Source organism: Orcinus orca, chromosome 3, assembly GCF_937001465.1.
Source record: "Orcinus orca chromosome 3, mOrcOrc1.1, whole genome shotgun sequence".
Taxonomy (NCBI): Eukaryota; Metazoa; Chordata; class Mammalia; order Artiodactyla; family Delphinidae; genus Orcinus; species Orcinus orca.
Genome location: NC_064561.1, coordinates 58,763,654 through 58,779,635, shown reverse-complemented (window position 1 = coordinate 58,779,635; position 15,982 = coordinate 58,763,654). Strand labels below are relative to the sequence as shown.

At 49.5% G+C, this 15,982-nt stretch overlaps 1 protein-coding gene across 7 annotated transcripts in view; it reads left to right on the top strand.

Moving 5' to 3' along the window:
- The window catches only part of NDST1 (N-deacetylase and N-sulfotransferase 1), a 69,114-nt gene that overhangs the window by 32,170 nt on the left and 20,962 nt on the right, over positions 1-15,982 (top strand). For all 7 annotated transcript variants that reach the window (XM_033406734.2, XM_033406733.2, XM_049707795.1 and 4 more), the window contains exons 3-6: positions 5,417-5,911; positions 8,738-8,825; positions 14,206-14,360; positions 15,011-15,196. In XM_033406734.2, coding sequence (XP_033262625.1) covers positions 5,417-5,911; positions 8,738-8,825; positions 14,206-14,360; positions 15,011-15,196 — 924 coding nt within the window. The remainder of the gene's footprint in view (positions 1-5,416; positions 5,912-8,737; positions 8,826-14,205; positions 14,361-15,010; positions 15,197-15,982) is intronic.

Sequence of the window (15,982 nt, the reverse complement as noted above, 5' to 3'; positions counted from 1 at the left end):
TACCATGTGACAGGTGGTGATAAGTACAAAAAAAAAAAGAAAGCGGGGAAGGGCACTGGGTGATGGATATGGGCAGTTGGTGCTGGTTTTGATAGAATGCATTACCAGTGATGTCATCTTTGATAAAGTGACCAGAAGGGAGTGAGAGGAGCCCGCGGCTCTCTGTGCAAAGGGCCTTCCAGGCAGAGGGGACAGTAAACACACGGGTCCCAAGGCCGGCTCTTGCTTGGTGTGAGTGGGGAGAGGAGCAGGAGATGGGTCAGAAGTGGGCCGTGTCCACCGATGGCTGCTTGTTCGTCCCCAGGCGTTGGCGGCACAGCCTCGCCCTGGACCCGTGCTCCGTGCTGGGAGGAGCCTGGTCTCGCTGAGGGTTTCTCACGGCTGTGTTCTTTCATGCACTAATGGATCGGGTTGCTCTGCCACTAAAACAGGTTTTGTGGGCCAAGAAATTGAAGGCCCTTAGAAGTCCTGCAGTAGAGCAACCTGGTGAGATTTGTTCCCGGCTGGCTTAATGACAAAACCCTTTATTTCATGGCTCACTGTCTGGGAGACGCTGGCCCGGTTTATGGCTGGGTAGCGGCATGGCGTCAGACAGCTTCATTGTCTGTTTCCCTTTGCTCCTGGACTCTGTTCCCTTTCCTGCCATGAACTTCATTAGGCTTGATTCAGAGCCCCAGGCCTGAAACACATCACAATGGCCGACACTTGCCGCGTGCTCACCCAGTGCCACGCACGTCCTACGTGCTTTATGTGAATTAACACATTTGACCCTCATAAACCATCCTCCAAGCCAGGTGGATGTCATCTGATTTAAGAGAGAAGGAAACTGAGGCAAGGAGGGGTGAAGCAATGTGGCCACACTCACACCTCTAGTAAGCACAGACCTAGGATTTGAGCCCAGGTGGTCTGGCTCCTACACGGTGGGATGAGTCCAGGAACTTCAAATACCATTTATTCTATCTAGTAGAATTTGCATCAGAGGCCACAACTGGTGCACAGAGCTCCCACGGTCTGTGGGGACCAAGCAGTGGGCTGTGGTCATTGGGCACGGTCGGTACAACATAGCTTGGATCCTATCAGGCCCCAGTTCCTTGCTCTACAGAAGGTGAACACGAGGCCCAAGGAGGGGCAGGGAGGTGCTCAGAGTCTCCCTGTGGGGTCAGTGGCAATTCCAGGTCTCCGTGCTCTTCCTACCCTGCTGTGTAAGACGAGACCCCTCCTTGGTTTTGATCAGGGGCCTGTGACTTTCTGCTCTAACGGGAGTCATCTGGTGGTCAAGCTGCATCCTTCTGCTCTTCTGCAAGGCCTGCTTCAATGCTGTGCATCGGGCTTGGGACTCCAGGGATCTGGAGACACTCACTTTCCAATGCCCGCTGGCACTGGATTCCCAGGTCAGTGGGAGAGCAGGGGCTGAAAAGTCCAGACTCTGGTTCAACTCGTTCTGTCACTTCTAGGCGGAGTGACCTTGGGCAGGATATTCCACCCATCTGTGAAGTGGGGGCCAATCCCAGCACCACCTCACTGTGCCATGTTGAAGACGGGACAGTGGATGGGAAGCATTAGCCCAGTGCCTGGTACCCAGAGCCACCCAATAAATGGCAGCTGGCATGCCTTGTCATCTCACCTCGGCACACACAGCTGGTGGTAGCTCTTTATCTGTCTTGTGGCTTGGCCAGCATGTGCCCCTGAGGACCCTGAGGGTGGGAGCGGCTCTTCATCAGTAGCCCCATTTCCCGGCTCAGCCTTGCAGCTCCAGGTGCCCCGGGGTTGAGCACATCCCGGTGGAGGCCTGACAAGGGCCACTGATGCTTGACTGCACACGTGCTACATGCCAGACCCTGAGCTCATGGCTTTGCAGACCTTATCGTATGTAATTCTCACAGCTACCCTGTGGAGTGGGCACTTTATCTTCAGGTGAGGACGCAAGGCTCAGAAAGTTACGTGGCTCTCTAGACCGACACAGCTAATCAGTCAGAGCCAGGACTCGACCACCACGCTCAGCCCTTCTAAGCCAACCACGGGTGAGCGCATCGGAGCAAACTGACCGACGGATGTGGGAACGTGAGGCCCTGAGAGGTAGCACCTTGGGGACCCCGAGGTTCCCAAGGTCATGCAGCCAGTTACTACCTAAGTCTGTACTGGGTCTCCCATTCCCTGATCAGGGCTCTTCCTTCCTCTGCCTGATGACCCCACTGGAAGATTTGGTGTCTCCTGCGTGGGTCCCCAGCGCCGAACAATAGGAGGGATTCCCCTCCCGTGGAGCGAGGCCCGCAGTGGGGGTCAGTCTCTGCGATGCTTAGGCTTACTCTCCATTCCCTTCCCCAGATGGTTGCTTTCACTGCGGACTGGGGTGGACAGTCGGCAACTTGGCTTTCTCCCTTCCTTCATGCCTCCCAGCTGGGTAGCTGGCTGAGCTGCCAGCGCCTGGCAGTCAGCTCAGAGTCGGGGCTTTGAAATGGGATCCCTCAGTGCCTGTGATCCAGTGTGGCCTCCCAGGCCACAGCAGGTGATGGACAGGGCCTGAAATGTCACTGGCCCCCCCTGCCTTTGTCCCCAGTGCTGGCTTAGTGGTCTTGGGGAGCCGGGGGCTGAGGGAGGGGCCTCTCAGTTTGGGGCTGTCAACACCAGACAGAGGCTGGCTCAGGACAGGGTGGGAGTTGGCAGGTACTCCTGGTGTGTGGAGAGTCAAATGCAGGCCCTTTATCTCAGTTTACGAGGCAAGGGCCCTGCAGAGCCTTCGTGGGAATTAGAAAAAAGCACTTCTGCATGAAGGTTATTACTAAAAGGCACCCTGGGCAGATGTCGCTCTACTTGAGGCCCAGGGCTCAGCCCTCAGCTGAGTGTCCTTGTTCAGTGCTCACGTGGTGAGCTCTCCAGGGTGGCCCTGTGTACCACTGTTCCTGCCTCTCCAACCTCATTTGCTGCCCTTTGTCCACTCTTGATTCATCCCACCCCACTCATTCTTCACACAGTGGCCAGATGGACCTTTTTAACATGCAAATTGGAACCTGTCATCCCTCTGTTCAGAACCCTTTGATGGAGTCTTTGATGGCTTCCCACTGCCACTTCAAGCCTCTAGGGTCCTGCAGGTCTGGTCCCAGCTGACCTTTCTGCCTCATCTCCTCTCCTCCCTCTTGATCACTCTGCTGGCCTCTTGATATTCCTTGACTGTGCTGAGCTCTCTCCAACCTCAGGGCCTTTGCACTTGCTGTTCTTTGAACTTGGCTCCCACCTCTCCCCTAGTTGATGCTTACTCAGTCCCTTTCTCCAGGAAGCCTCTCTTGAGCCAGCTGACTATGCCCAGTTATCTACTCTTCTAGGACTATGAACCTCCTCTGTGTAGCATGTGTCACACTGAAGTTTACGTATATTTCTGCTATATTGACTACTCTCTCTCTTCTCTGCTCGCCTTTACAGTTCACGAGGGCAGGAGCCATGTCTGTTTTTCTCACTGTATCCCTGTTACTTAACACAGTGCCTGGCATAGTGAACAATTGTGGGATAAACAAATGAAACCCGTAATGAAAAGCTGTCATGTGCCAGGTATTTGGGATCTGCCTGTTCTTCTTTCTTTTTAAAAATCCAGTTACTCATCCGATATGCGTTTGCTCCCACTGGGTGTCAAGCCTGTGCTGGCACCAGGGATCCAAGGTGGAAGTGACATAGTACTTGCCCTTGAGAGGGTGCAGACTGGTGGGGGAGACTCTGAACAGATAATGCAGCAGCCAAGGTGAGAAGTGCTACAGCTGAGGCTTTAATGCCCCAGGGAGGCCAATGAAGAGAAGAGGGTAGATGCATGTTTCCTTCCTTCCTTCCCTCCTTCCCTCCTTCCCTCCTTCCCTCCTTCCCTCCTTCCCTCCTTCCCTCCTTCCCTCCTTCCCTCCTTCCCTCCTTCCCTCCTTCCCTCCTTCCCTCCCTTCCCTCCCTCCCTTCCTTTCTTGCTGCGTTGGGTCTTCGTTGCTGCATGTGGGCTTGGGCGGGGGCTAATCTGCGTTGCGATGCGCGGGCTTCTCATTGCCGTGGCTTCTCTTTTTGCAGAGCATAGGCTCTAGGTGCTCGAGCTTCAGTAGTTGTGGCATGCGGGCTCTAGAGCGCAGGCTCGGTAGTTGTGGCGCACGGGCTTAGTTGCTCCGTGGCATGTGGGATCTTCCCGGACTAGGGCTCGAACCTGTGTCCCCTGCATTGGCAGGTGGATTCTTAACCACTGTGCCACCAGGGAAGTCCTGATGCATGGGGTTTTGAAGGATGAGCAGTTTGTCAGGCCAAGAAGACCAAAAGGAGTTGGCACAGGGACAAGGACAAATTGTACTGTATCCAGAGGCAGGTGGCTGGGAGGGTGAGGGATAAGGAGCAGGGGCTGTGAGTCTAGGGAAGAGGAAAAGGGGGTGCTGTGGGTACTGCCTGCAGGTTCCCAGGGAGCTGACAGCAGCGGGTCCTGGGAGGAGAGGGAGGCACAGGGAGTTGGGCTCCTCTGGGACATAGCCTTGGGAGTGCTGGGGGCACATGGGGGTTGGGAGCACAGTGGGCAGAGTGTCTGCTCCTGCACTCCCAGAAGATACCTCGTCTTTGATCTCTTCTCTGTTGGCATCCGCCCAGGATTTCTCCTGAAGAAAAGATTGTGACAAAAGCCAGCTTGGAAACCCCAGGCAGGGGAGCCTGGTGGTCAGGTGTGTGGGCTCAGGGGTCAGTCATCTGGCTGTGAGGTGTGGCTCGTCCTGACCACGGTGCAACTCAGGGCAGCACCGCCCTCAGAGCCTGGGTATCCTCGTCTGTGAAGCGGGGATGACAGAGGAACCCTCCTGCTGAGGCTGATGTGAGGACTGAACGAGCGATGGGCGATGCCGCTGGCCCTGTTCTAAGCACTTTGCGGGAGTCAACGCTCAGCCTCCTCCATCACCCCTTGAGGGATTTACCATTCTTGGCCATGTTTTACAGCAGAGGAAACTGAGGTGCGGGGAGGTTACCTGACTTGCCCAAGGCCACGCAGTCTGGTGGCAGAATCCACGCTCTCCACTGCTAGACTTTCCTGTGTGTGATTTTGGACAAGTTACTTAGCCTTTCTGGGCCTAGTCTCCTTGCCCGTATAATGGGAATGGCAGTGATGCCTCCCTCGTGGGGTCACTGTGAGGATTACGGCACCCCTTCATGTAAAGTGCACGAGCTTGGTTCCTGGCTTTGGTGAGCACGGCATGTGTGTTAGCTGGTATATTACGATGACAGGCAGAGCGGGGTTTGCACCGCTAGGTCAGCACAGGATCAGGAATGTGACGAGCCCTCTGTGAATGTTAGTGAGTACTGTTGACATGACTGTTATGAGTCCACAACTGATACTCCGTGGTCCCTTGGGGCTGTGGTTCTGACGACTCTCTTCCCCTCCCCCCCGTCCCCCGCCCTGCCTCACCCCACCCGGCTGCAGGCCAATGAGAACAGCCTGCTGAGCGCGCAGCTCAAAGGTTTCCCCCTGTTCCTGCACTCCAACCTGGGCCTGAAGGACTGCAGCATCAACCCCAAGTCCCCGCTGCTGTACGTGACGCGGCCCAGCGAGGTGGAGAAGGGCGTGCTGCCCGGCGAGGACTGGACCGTATTCCAGTCGAACCACTCCACCTATGAACCTGTGCTCCTGGCCAAGACGCGGTCGTCCGAGTCCATCCCGCACCTGGGCGCGGATGCCGGCCTTCACGCCGCGCTGCATGCCACTGTGGTCCAGGACCTGGGCCTTCACGACGGAATCCAGCGCGTGCTGTTCGGCAACAACCTCAACTTCTGGCTGCACAAGCTCGTCTTCGTCGACGCCGTGGCCTTCCTCACAGGCAAGCGCCTCTCGCTGCCTCTGGACCGCTACATCCTGGTGGACATTGACGACATCTTTGTGGGCAAGGAGGGCACGCGCATGAAGGTGGAGGACGTGAAGGTATGGCTGGGGGCGCCAGACCGTGTAGGGTGGGCCTCGCCACCTTCAGACGTTACTGTCCCCGTCGTGACTTTGCTGTCTGCACCTCCTCTGTGCTGTCAGTCCCCCTCCCTTGGCCACTTGGTTTTATTGTCTTATTAGCAAGTGCCATTTAAAATTATTTGAAGTATTGAATATACAGGAATTTTGCATCTGGTTATATGGAGCTCAAGAATGTAACTACGGAGAGATGGTAGCTGTGCAGAGAGTACCTACCTCTTAATCCAGACATGATTTTTAACTCTCAAAAATGTTTGTGTCAGTACCAAAGCTCCTACAAAACTCATAAAACAAGAATTAGAGTGTGAATCATACACAAGGCATACTTTAACGCGGTCTGTATAGATAGTGAAAGGCATGTGTTTAATTCAAAAAATGTTTACCAAACTAAACTAACTGTATGTAAAAGCATTTTGCAAACCATGAAATTTTACACATGTATCACTATAAAAGAGAAGCCTGCAAATTGAGACCATTTTCATCTACTCACTACTTTACTCAGAGTTGGATGCAAAAGGAACAACATCACTAGTGTAAACAGAGGGCAACCATAACAATAGATCCAATGAAAACGAAACAGAGGATTAAATTCTAGCGAAGTACTGCTGCCTACTGATGACCTGTCCTCTCTTATACGAGATTAGTGAGAGTTAGAAACGTATTAGCACCAAACCAAGACTTCTTTCTGACGATAGGAGGAGGACAGAAAAGGAGACTTAATTAAGAGGAATGCTTTCCTCCGTGTGGGTGCTGTGCTGGGATTGGCCGTGGGTCCTGGAAGGAAGGCCCTGGGCTGGGGCAGGGGGCGGCGTCCATCGTCCTCCTGCCTTGGTCTAGAGCGAACTCTCTGCTCCTCCGTACACCTGCAGGGGAGAGCAGAGTAGATGCTGCTGAGGGGCAGGCACTGTCTGGGGAGTCAAGACCTGGGTTCCAGTCCCAATCTGCCCCTAACTGACTGGGTGACTTGGGCAAGTCCCTTCCACCGTCTGAGCTTCAGCGGTGAAATGACAAGATGGGGTGGATGGGAAGGACCTGGATGGCTGGGGTGAGGGGGCATGTGCAGATGCCAGGCTCTGAGCCCTTCCGGATCTACCTCTGGGACAGAGCAGTGTTGCTTTGATCTGCTTTACCCATTGGGTTTGCTCCTGAGATTTCACTTCCTCAGGGGCTCCCCTACTGAAAGAAAGTTTTGAGACGACTCCTGTTGAGCCTTCCAGCTCTGAGGCGTCATGCAATGCCCCGACCCACCTCTAGCAAAGTAGATTACTCTGTTTTCTCCTTAGGACGTTCTTCAGGTGGCCCAACCTTGCTCTCTCCTGCTGTAACCTAGGTCTTTGCTTCCTGTCCAGGATGAGTCCTTGAGACTGGTCCAGGGTCGACCCCATGAGGAAATCAGGCTGCCAGGCTCACTGTGTCTCCTGTGAACCCTGGGCTTGCCCTTCTTGGTTCTTATTTTCCCCATTATTGGAATGAGAGGAATGCTAGCAGTTTGGAGCCTTTTCTGTAGAAGAATACCAAAAGAGATGCCCTCTTCAGTGTACTCAGCTCAGTGCAGACTGTAGAGCTCTCTGCCAGCCAGGTCCCATTTGCTTTAAACATCCTTTTGAGTCAGAAAGGGCAGGGTTTTTTTTTTTTCTTTAATCCCAAGGACTGGCTACAACTGAGCTTTCCTTGCAGAGACATGAATGTTGCCTCATTAACTTGTACAGTACGGGCTGTACAGTGCAACTTAAATGATACCAACAGCAGTGCTTATTCAAGGCTTGGCAAGTGCCAGGCTCTGTGCTCAGCCCTTTCTGTGCATTGCATCATCTGATCCTCACAGCAGCTCTGTGAGGTGGATATTGTTTTAAAGCCCATTTTACAGACACTAAGACTCAGAGAGGTGAAGTAACTGGCCCAAGGCCACACAGCTAGAGCATGGGCGTCCACCAGGTAGTGCATGGCCTTGGTAAGATGCCGGTGGTGGCCCCAAGGAGGGCCAGGACTTTTTGTTTGCAAAGTGTTCTGATAGCGGCCTCTTCTTACAGGTTTCCTAGCAGGCTTGTGCATCATACCTGGTAGGGATTTTTTTGAGTCCTGACTCCAGAGGACAACTGTATGTTTGTTTCACAAGTGTCAGCATCCCTTCATTGACTTGCAAAGCAGTGGGTGAGCTGTGCATGGAAACACTGCATTGCTGGGCATACAGTACGTCTCTGGAAAAGTCGTGGTCCTTTGACATCAGCCTTGCAGTCACCAACGAGGTGAAATCCCCCACATTTGACAGATGAAGACATGAGGCTCACAGTGGCAGTGACCACAGACATGATAATGGCACTGTTTTTCATCACTTACCAAAATGCCAGGCTGTTTTACATGCAGTATCTCATTTAATCCTCCCAAGAGCCCCATAAGGGAGCTATTATTATCCCTATTTCACACCTGGGGAAACTGGGGCCTGGAGAATTTGCATAGCTTTCTCAAGGGCATGGCAGAACCAGGCTAGAGTCTATGTCTTGTCTTGCCAGAGGCCTGGTGGAGGTGGCAGCACAGGGCTGGCTTCGTGGGTATGGGACCTGTATAGTCACACAGGGCCCCATGCTTGGAAGGGGCCCATATTCAAGATAATGCTCTGCTATTTCCTTCTTGACATTTTCAACAGTCTTTGAGCAAGTGTCCCTATTTTCATTTTTCTATGGGCCCTGCCAACTTTATAGTTGGTCCTGCAGGAGCTGAACCCTTCTGGGAGTAGCGGGGTACTTCTGGCTTCCCCTCACCCCTTTCTCCCCACTCTGCCTATCCTAGGCCCTATTTGATACGCAGAACGAACTACGGACACACATCCCAAACTTCACTTTCAACCTGGGCTACTCAGGGAAATTCTTCCACACAGGTAAGTGGGCCTGGCTCTGCCCCCACTAGCAACTTCCAGGGGCCCTCAACATCCAGACCCTCGGAGTGCTATGCCGTGGGGTCAGCAGGTGGGCGGATGGGCCCACTTAGGGCCACATTTGACCTCTGTGGCCTCTCCCAGAGCCAGACAGCCCACAGAGCAGTCGCAGCCCCAGGCAGAGGGCATTTGGAGACAGCGGTAACACACGATGGCCCCCACTCATCTGTCCCTGGGCCTCAGGCTCTGCTGTTCAGGGGGGTGGGCATCTTCTCCCTCTTGTCTCCCTCTCACCACCACCTTTTAATATTCTTTGTACTACTTAAGCCTTAGAAAGGAATTGGTTGAATTTTAAGAATTTTACAGAAATATGTAGCAGAGAAAATGAAAATGCCCTATAACTGTACCCACCCCAGAGATGAGCACTGTCACGAGTTTTTCTTTTTTTTTTAATTTTATTGGAGTATAGTTAATTTACAGTGTTGTGTTAGTTTCAGGTGTACAGCAGAGTCATTCAGTTATACATATATTTATTCTTTTTTAGATTCTTTCCTCACATAGGTTATCACAGAATTTTTTTTGTTTTTTGGCTGTGCTGCCTGGCTTGTGGGATCTTAGTTCCCTGACCAGGGATTGAACCCAGGCCCTCAGCAGTGAAAGTGTGGAGTCCTAAACACTGCACCACCAGGGAATTCCCTCATCACAGACTATTGAGTATAGTTCCCTGTGCTATTCAGTAGGTCCTTGTTGGTTATCTATTTTATACATGGTAGTGTATGTTAATCCCAAGCTCCTGATTTATCCTTCCCCACCATGTTTCCCCTTAGGTAACCATAAGTTAGGTAACCATTTTTGATATCTGTAAGTCTGTTTCTGTTTTGTAAATAAGTTCATTTGTATCATTTTTTAAAAAATTAGCTTCCACATATGAGTGATATGATATGTGCCTTTCTCTGTATGGCTTAGTTAGTATGATAATCTCTAGGTCCATCCATGTTGCTGCAAATGGCATTATTTCATTCTTTTTTATGGCTGTGTAATATTCCATTGTATATATGTACCACCTCTTTTTAATCCATTTGTCTGTTGATGGACATTTAGGTGGCTTCCGTGTCTTGGCTGTTGTAAATAGTGCTGCAGCGGACATTGGGGTGCGTGTATCTTTTCAAATTATGGTTTTCTCTGGATATATGCCCAGGACTGGGATTGCTGGATCATATGGTAGTTCTATTTTTAGTTTTTTAAGGAACCTACATACTGATTTCCATAGTGGTTGTACTAATTTACATTCCCACCAACAGTACAGGAGGGTTCCCTTTTCTCTGCACCCTCTCCAGCATTTATTATTTGTAGACTTTTTTTTGGTTGCACTGCGTGGCATGTGGGACCTTAGTTCCCTGATCAGAGATTGAATCCACATCCCCTGCATTGGAAGCACGGAGTCTTAACCACTGGACCCCCAGGGAAGTCCCTGTTTGTAGACTTTTTGATGATAGCCATATTGACCAGTGTGAGGTGATACCTCATTGTAGTTTTGATTTGCATTTCTCCACTAATTAGTGATGTTGAGCATCTTTTCAAGTGCTTTTTGGCTTTCTGTATATCTTCTTTGGAAAAATGTCTATTTAAATCTTCTGCCCTTTTTTTTTTTTTTTTTCCGGTACACGGGCCTCTCACTGTTGTGGCCTCTCCCGTAGCGGAGCACAGGCTCTGGACTCGCAGGCTCAGCGGCCATGGCTTACGGGCCCAGCCGCTCCGCGGCATGTGGTATCTTCCCGGACCGGGACATGAACCCGCGTCCCCTGCATCGGCAGGCAGACTCTTAACCACTGTGCCACCAGGGAAGCCCTCTGTCCATTTTTTGATTGAGTGGTTTGTTTTTTTGACATAGAGCTGCCTGAGCTGTTTTGTATATTTTGGAGATTAACCCTTGTCAATCACTTCCTTTGCAAATATTTTCTCCCATTCTGTGGGTTTTCTTTTCATTTTGTTTATGGTTTCTTTTGCTGTGCAGAGCTTTTAAGTTTAATTAGGTCACATTTGTTTATTTTTGTTTTTATTTTCATTACTCTAGGAGGTGGATCAGAAAAGATATTGCTGTGATTTATGTCAAAGAGTGTTCTGCCTTTGTTTTCCTCTAAGAGTTCTATAGTGTCTGGCCTTACATTATTTGATCCATTTTGAGTTTATTTTTGTGTATGGTGTTAAGGAATGTTCTAATTTCATTCTTTAACATGTAGCTGTCCAGTTTTCCCAGCACCACTTATTGAAGAGACTGTCTTTTCTCCATTGTATATTCTTGTCTCTTTTGTTATAGATTAATTGACCATAGGTGCATGAGTTTACTTCTGGGCTTTCTGTCCTGTTCCATTGATCTATATTTCTGTTTTTGCACCAGTAGCATACTGTTTTGATTACTGTAGCTTTGTAGTATAGCCTGAAGTCAGGGAGCTTGATGCCTCCAGCTCCGTTTTTCTTTCTGAGGATTGCTTTGGCTATTTAGGGTCTTCTGTTTTTCCATACAAATTTTAAAATATTTTTGTTGTAGTTCTGTGAAAAATGCCATTGGTAGTTTGATAGGGATTGCATTGAATCTGTAGATTGCCTTGGGTAGTATAGTCCTTTTGACAATATTGATTCTTCCAATCCAAGAACATGGTATATCTTTCCATCTGTTTGTGTCATTTTCAGTTTCTTTCATCAGCATCTTATAGTTTTCAGAGTACAGGTCTTTTGCCTCGTTAGGTACTTTTATTCCTAGGTATTTTATTCTTTTTGATGCAATGGTAAATGGGATTGTTTCCTTAATATCTCTTTCTTTTTGGCCGCGCCATGCGGCATGTGGGATCTTAGTTCCCCGACCAGTGATCGAACCTGTGCCCCCTGCATTGGAAGCATGGAGTCTTAACCACTGCACTTGTAGATTTTCTGTCTGGATCATCTGTCCATTGGTGTGGGTTGTAAAGTCCCCTACTATTATTGTGTTACTGTTCATTTCCCCTTTTATGGCTGTTAGCATTTGCCTTATGTATTGAGGTGCTCCTATGTTGGGTGCATATATATTTACAATTGTTGTATCTTCTTCTTGGATTGATCCCTTGATCATTATGTAGTGTCCTTCCTTGTCTCTTGTAAGAGTCTTTATTTTAGAGTCTATTTTGTTTGATATGAGTATTGCTACTCCAGCTTTCTTTTGATTTTCATTTGCATGGAATATCTTTTTCTGTCCCCTCACTTTCAGTCTGTCTGTGTCCCTGTGTCTGAAGTGGGTCTCTTGTAGACAACATATATATGGGTCTTGTTTTTGTATCCATTCAGCGAGCCCATGTCTTTTGGTTGAAGCATTTAATCCATTTAATTTAAGGTAATTATTGAAATGTATGTTCCTATTGCCATTTTGTTAATTGTTTTGGACTTGTTTTGGGAGGTCTTTTTTCTTCCCTTCCTCTTTTGTCCTCTTGTGATTTGATGTCTATCTTTAGTGTTGTGTTTGGATTGCTTTTTCTTTTTTTGTGTGTGTGTCTGTTGTAGACTTTTGGTTTGCAGTTCCCATGAGGTTTTGATATAGCAGACTATATATGTACAAGATTGTTTTAAGTTGCTGGTCTCTTAATTTCCAGTGCATTTCCAATATCCTGCATTTGTACTCTCCTCTTCTCATGATTGCTGGTTTTGATATATTTGTGTGTGGATGATTTCCTACCTTTACATTATGTTGCCTTTACTGGTGAGCTTTCCTATTTGTAATTCTCTTGATTCTAGTTGTGGCCTTTTCTTTTCTGCCTAGAGAAGTTCCTTTAGGATTTGTTCTAAGGCTGGTTTGGTGGTGCTGAATTCACTTTGCTTTTACTTGTCTGTAAAGCTTTGATTTCTCCATCAAATCTGAACGAGAGCCTTGCTGGGTATTCTTGGTTGTAGGTTTTTCCCTTTTATCACTTTAAATATATCGTGCCACTCCCTTCTGGCCTGCAGAGTTTCTGCTGAAAAATCAGCTGATGACCTTTTGGGGATTCCCTTGTATGTTATTTGTTGCTTTTAATAATTTTTCTTTGTCTTTAATTTTTGTCAGTTTGATTAATATGTGTCTCGGCATGCTCCTCCTTGGGTTTATCTTGTATTGGACTCTGCATTTCCTGGACTTGAGTGACTGTTTCCTTCTCCTGTTAGGGAAGTTTTCTGCTATAATATCTTCATATATTTCCTCAGGCCCTTTCTCTCTCTCTTCTCCTTCTGGGACCCCTATAATGCAAATGTTGGTGCATTTAATGTTGTTCCAGAAGTCTCTGAGACTGTCCTCATTTCTTTTCATTCTTTTTTCTTTATTCTTTTCTGTGGCAGTGATTTCCACCATTCTGTCTTCCAGCTCACTGATTCATTCTTCTGCTTCAGTTATTCTGCTGTTGATTCCTTCTAGTGTATTTTTCATTCCAGTTATTGTATTCTTCATCTCTGCTTGTTCTTTAAATCTCTAGCTCTTTGTTAAACATCTTGTGTATCTTCACAATCTGTGCTTCTATTCTTTTTCCGAGATCTTGGATCATCTTTACTATCATTACTCTAAATTCTTCTTCAGGTAGGTTGCCTGTCTCCATTTCATTTAATTGTTCTTGTGGGTTTTTATCTTGTTCCTTCATCTGGAATGAGTTTATTTTTTATTTTTGAGCCTTAAGGGTTGAGGTTGAAGGCTCAGGGTTGCCTGGTTCATACTTGCCCTCCTCTTGGGGGCTTTCCCAAGGTCCTCACAAGCTGCCCCTTGGGACTGGGCAGAAGGGAACAGCCTCTGAGTAGTCATCTGTAGTGAGCATTCCCTCGAGCTGCCTTTTGCGTGGGCCACAGTGAGGACAGCCTCTCTTGAGTTCTAGGCAAACCCTATTAGTCTGCAGTTCTGGGAGGAAAGTCTGCAGCATAGCTCCAAAGCCAAATAAGAGCAACACTTGGTTGTCTGTGTGTATTTTTATATTCTTAACCCTTAGCATATCAAATGTAGTTGTAGTGATATACACAAGACAGGGTTAAACATCTTGTACATATACAAAGAGCATCTACAAGTCAATAAGTAAAAGACAAATGACCCAGTAGAAAAATAGGAATAGGATCACAGCAGGCAAGTCAGAGCTAGAAGAAACCATTAGAATCATTGCCTCTGAACTGCATATTGCATAGACAGGCCCCAAGGGCCAGAGATGGGGAGTACTTAGCCAAAGTCACCCACTGAGTCAAGGCCATACTCAAATCCAGGGCCCTGGACTGGGGCTCTATCTGCCCCACACTGTAGCTCACGGAACCGCTCTAAGCAGCTCTCACGTGGGCTGTGGCCGTGCACACCCATCACCGGGCCTCATGGCAGGTGGGCCGGGCTGAGCTGCCTGTGCTCGGGCTGTAGGTACTGATGCTGAGGACGCGGGGGACGACCTGCTGCTGTCGTACGTGAAGGAGTTTTGGTGGTTCCCCCACATGTGGAGCCACATGCAGCCCCACCTTTTCCACAACCAGTCCGTACTGGCTGAGCAGATGGCCCTGAACAAGAAGTTCGCTGTCGTGAGTAAGATTCCCTACAGGGCAGAGCCGGGAGGGCTCGGGGCGGGGCTGGGGGTCAGAACTACTGGCCTTGTGCTGCTTCTGCAGTTCGTCTGACAGCTGTTTATTAACATCTTTATAGCTGCTGTCTCGTTGAAGCCTCACAGGGATCCCAAGAGGCTGGTATCTCAATAGCCTCATTTTAAACAAGAAACTGGAGCTCTGGGAGGCCATACCAGCTAATAAGAGGTCCGTGCAGGACTTAAACCCAGGCCTGTTTGCTTCCTGAGCCCAAGCTCTCATCTTCAGGCTAGAGTGGGTACCCCAGAAGGCTGGAGGAGATGCCCAGCAAGGAGGGGATGAAGCCTGCTTGCTGGCTCAGCCTGAGCCACCAGCCAGTCAGAGGCCAAGAGAGGCAGGAACAGCAACCGTCCTTGTTCCTCACTCCTGGTGCTGGAGGAAGTGAATGCTGGGCCGAACTGGAGTCCCGGCTCGGCTGGTGCCTCTTTCCGAGACTCTGGGCCCTGAGCCTCAGCTTCCCCATCTGCACCTCAAGGGCTCAGACCCGCTGCTCTGCCGTTCTAGCCTCTGATTTTTCTCTGCAAAGGGGAGATAAAGCCCAGAGGGGAAGAAATCCTCTGCTCACCCTGCCTTGGCCCTCCTCTCCCCAGGAGCACGGCATTCCCACAGACATGGGGTACGCAGTGGCGCCCCACCACTCGGGCGTGTACCCTGTGCACGTGCAGCTGTACGAGGCCTGGAAGCAGGTGTGGAACATCCGCGTGACCAGCACAGAGGAGTACCCCCACCTGAAGCCAGCCCGCTACCGCCGCGGCTTCATCCACAACGGCATCATGGTGAGTGTGGCCCAGAGCCTGGGAGGCGGGTATGCACATGCTATCCTGGGAAGCATGAGTCTGGGGAGCTGGTTAGGGGTTTCAGGCCACTTTGTACTGTCCCCTCTGTCACCTGAGGCCCTCTATCCCAGGGAAGGAGGACTACCAGTCTGCCTCTTTCGTGAGCTACTCCTATGCTTTTGTGACAGGGGATCAGGAGATAAGCATTCTTTAATGGGCCTCTAGTGAGGCCCTGGGAAAGGCCTCTGTCTCATCCGTTTGTTGGCTTATGTAAAATGTGTGTTTGTCGCTTTTCTACACACTGGGAATACTGAAGTGCACAAAATCAAAAGTCCTCACCTTTGTAGACCTGACATTCTAGTGGCAGGAGACAGTGCATTCATAACTGTGTAAAGTATGCAATGGTCAGATGGCATAAATGCTGTGGAGAAAAAGCAAGCAGGGAATGGAGACAGGGAGTACTGAGGAGAGGAGAAGCTTAAACAGGATGGTTAGGGAGAGCCTTCCTGGGAATGAGCCATGCTGCTACATGAGGAAGAGCATGCGTGGCAGAGAAAACAAGTGCAAAGGCCCTGAGGCAGGCTTGTGCTGCGTGGTTTTGAGGACCAACTAAGAGACAAGTATGGCTGGAAGGGAGCAAGTTGGGAGGAGGTGGTAGAAGATGAGGTCAGAGGGGTGATTGATGGACCAGATCATGCAGGGCAACATAAGGCCACTGGATGGACTTTAGCTTTTAGTCTGTGATGGGAGGGTTTTGAATGGAGTGCTCTTATGATCTAACTCATA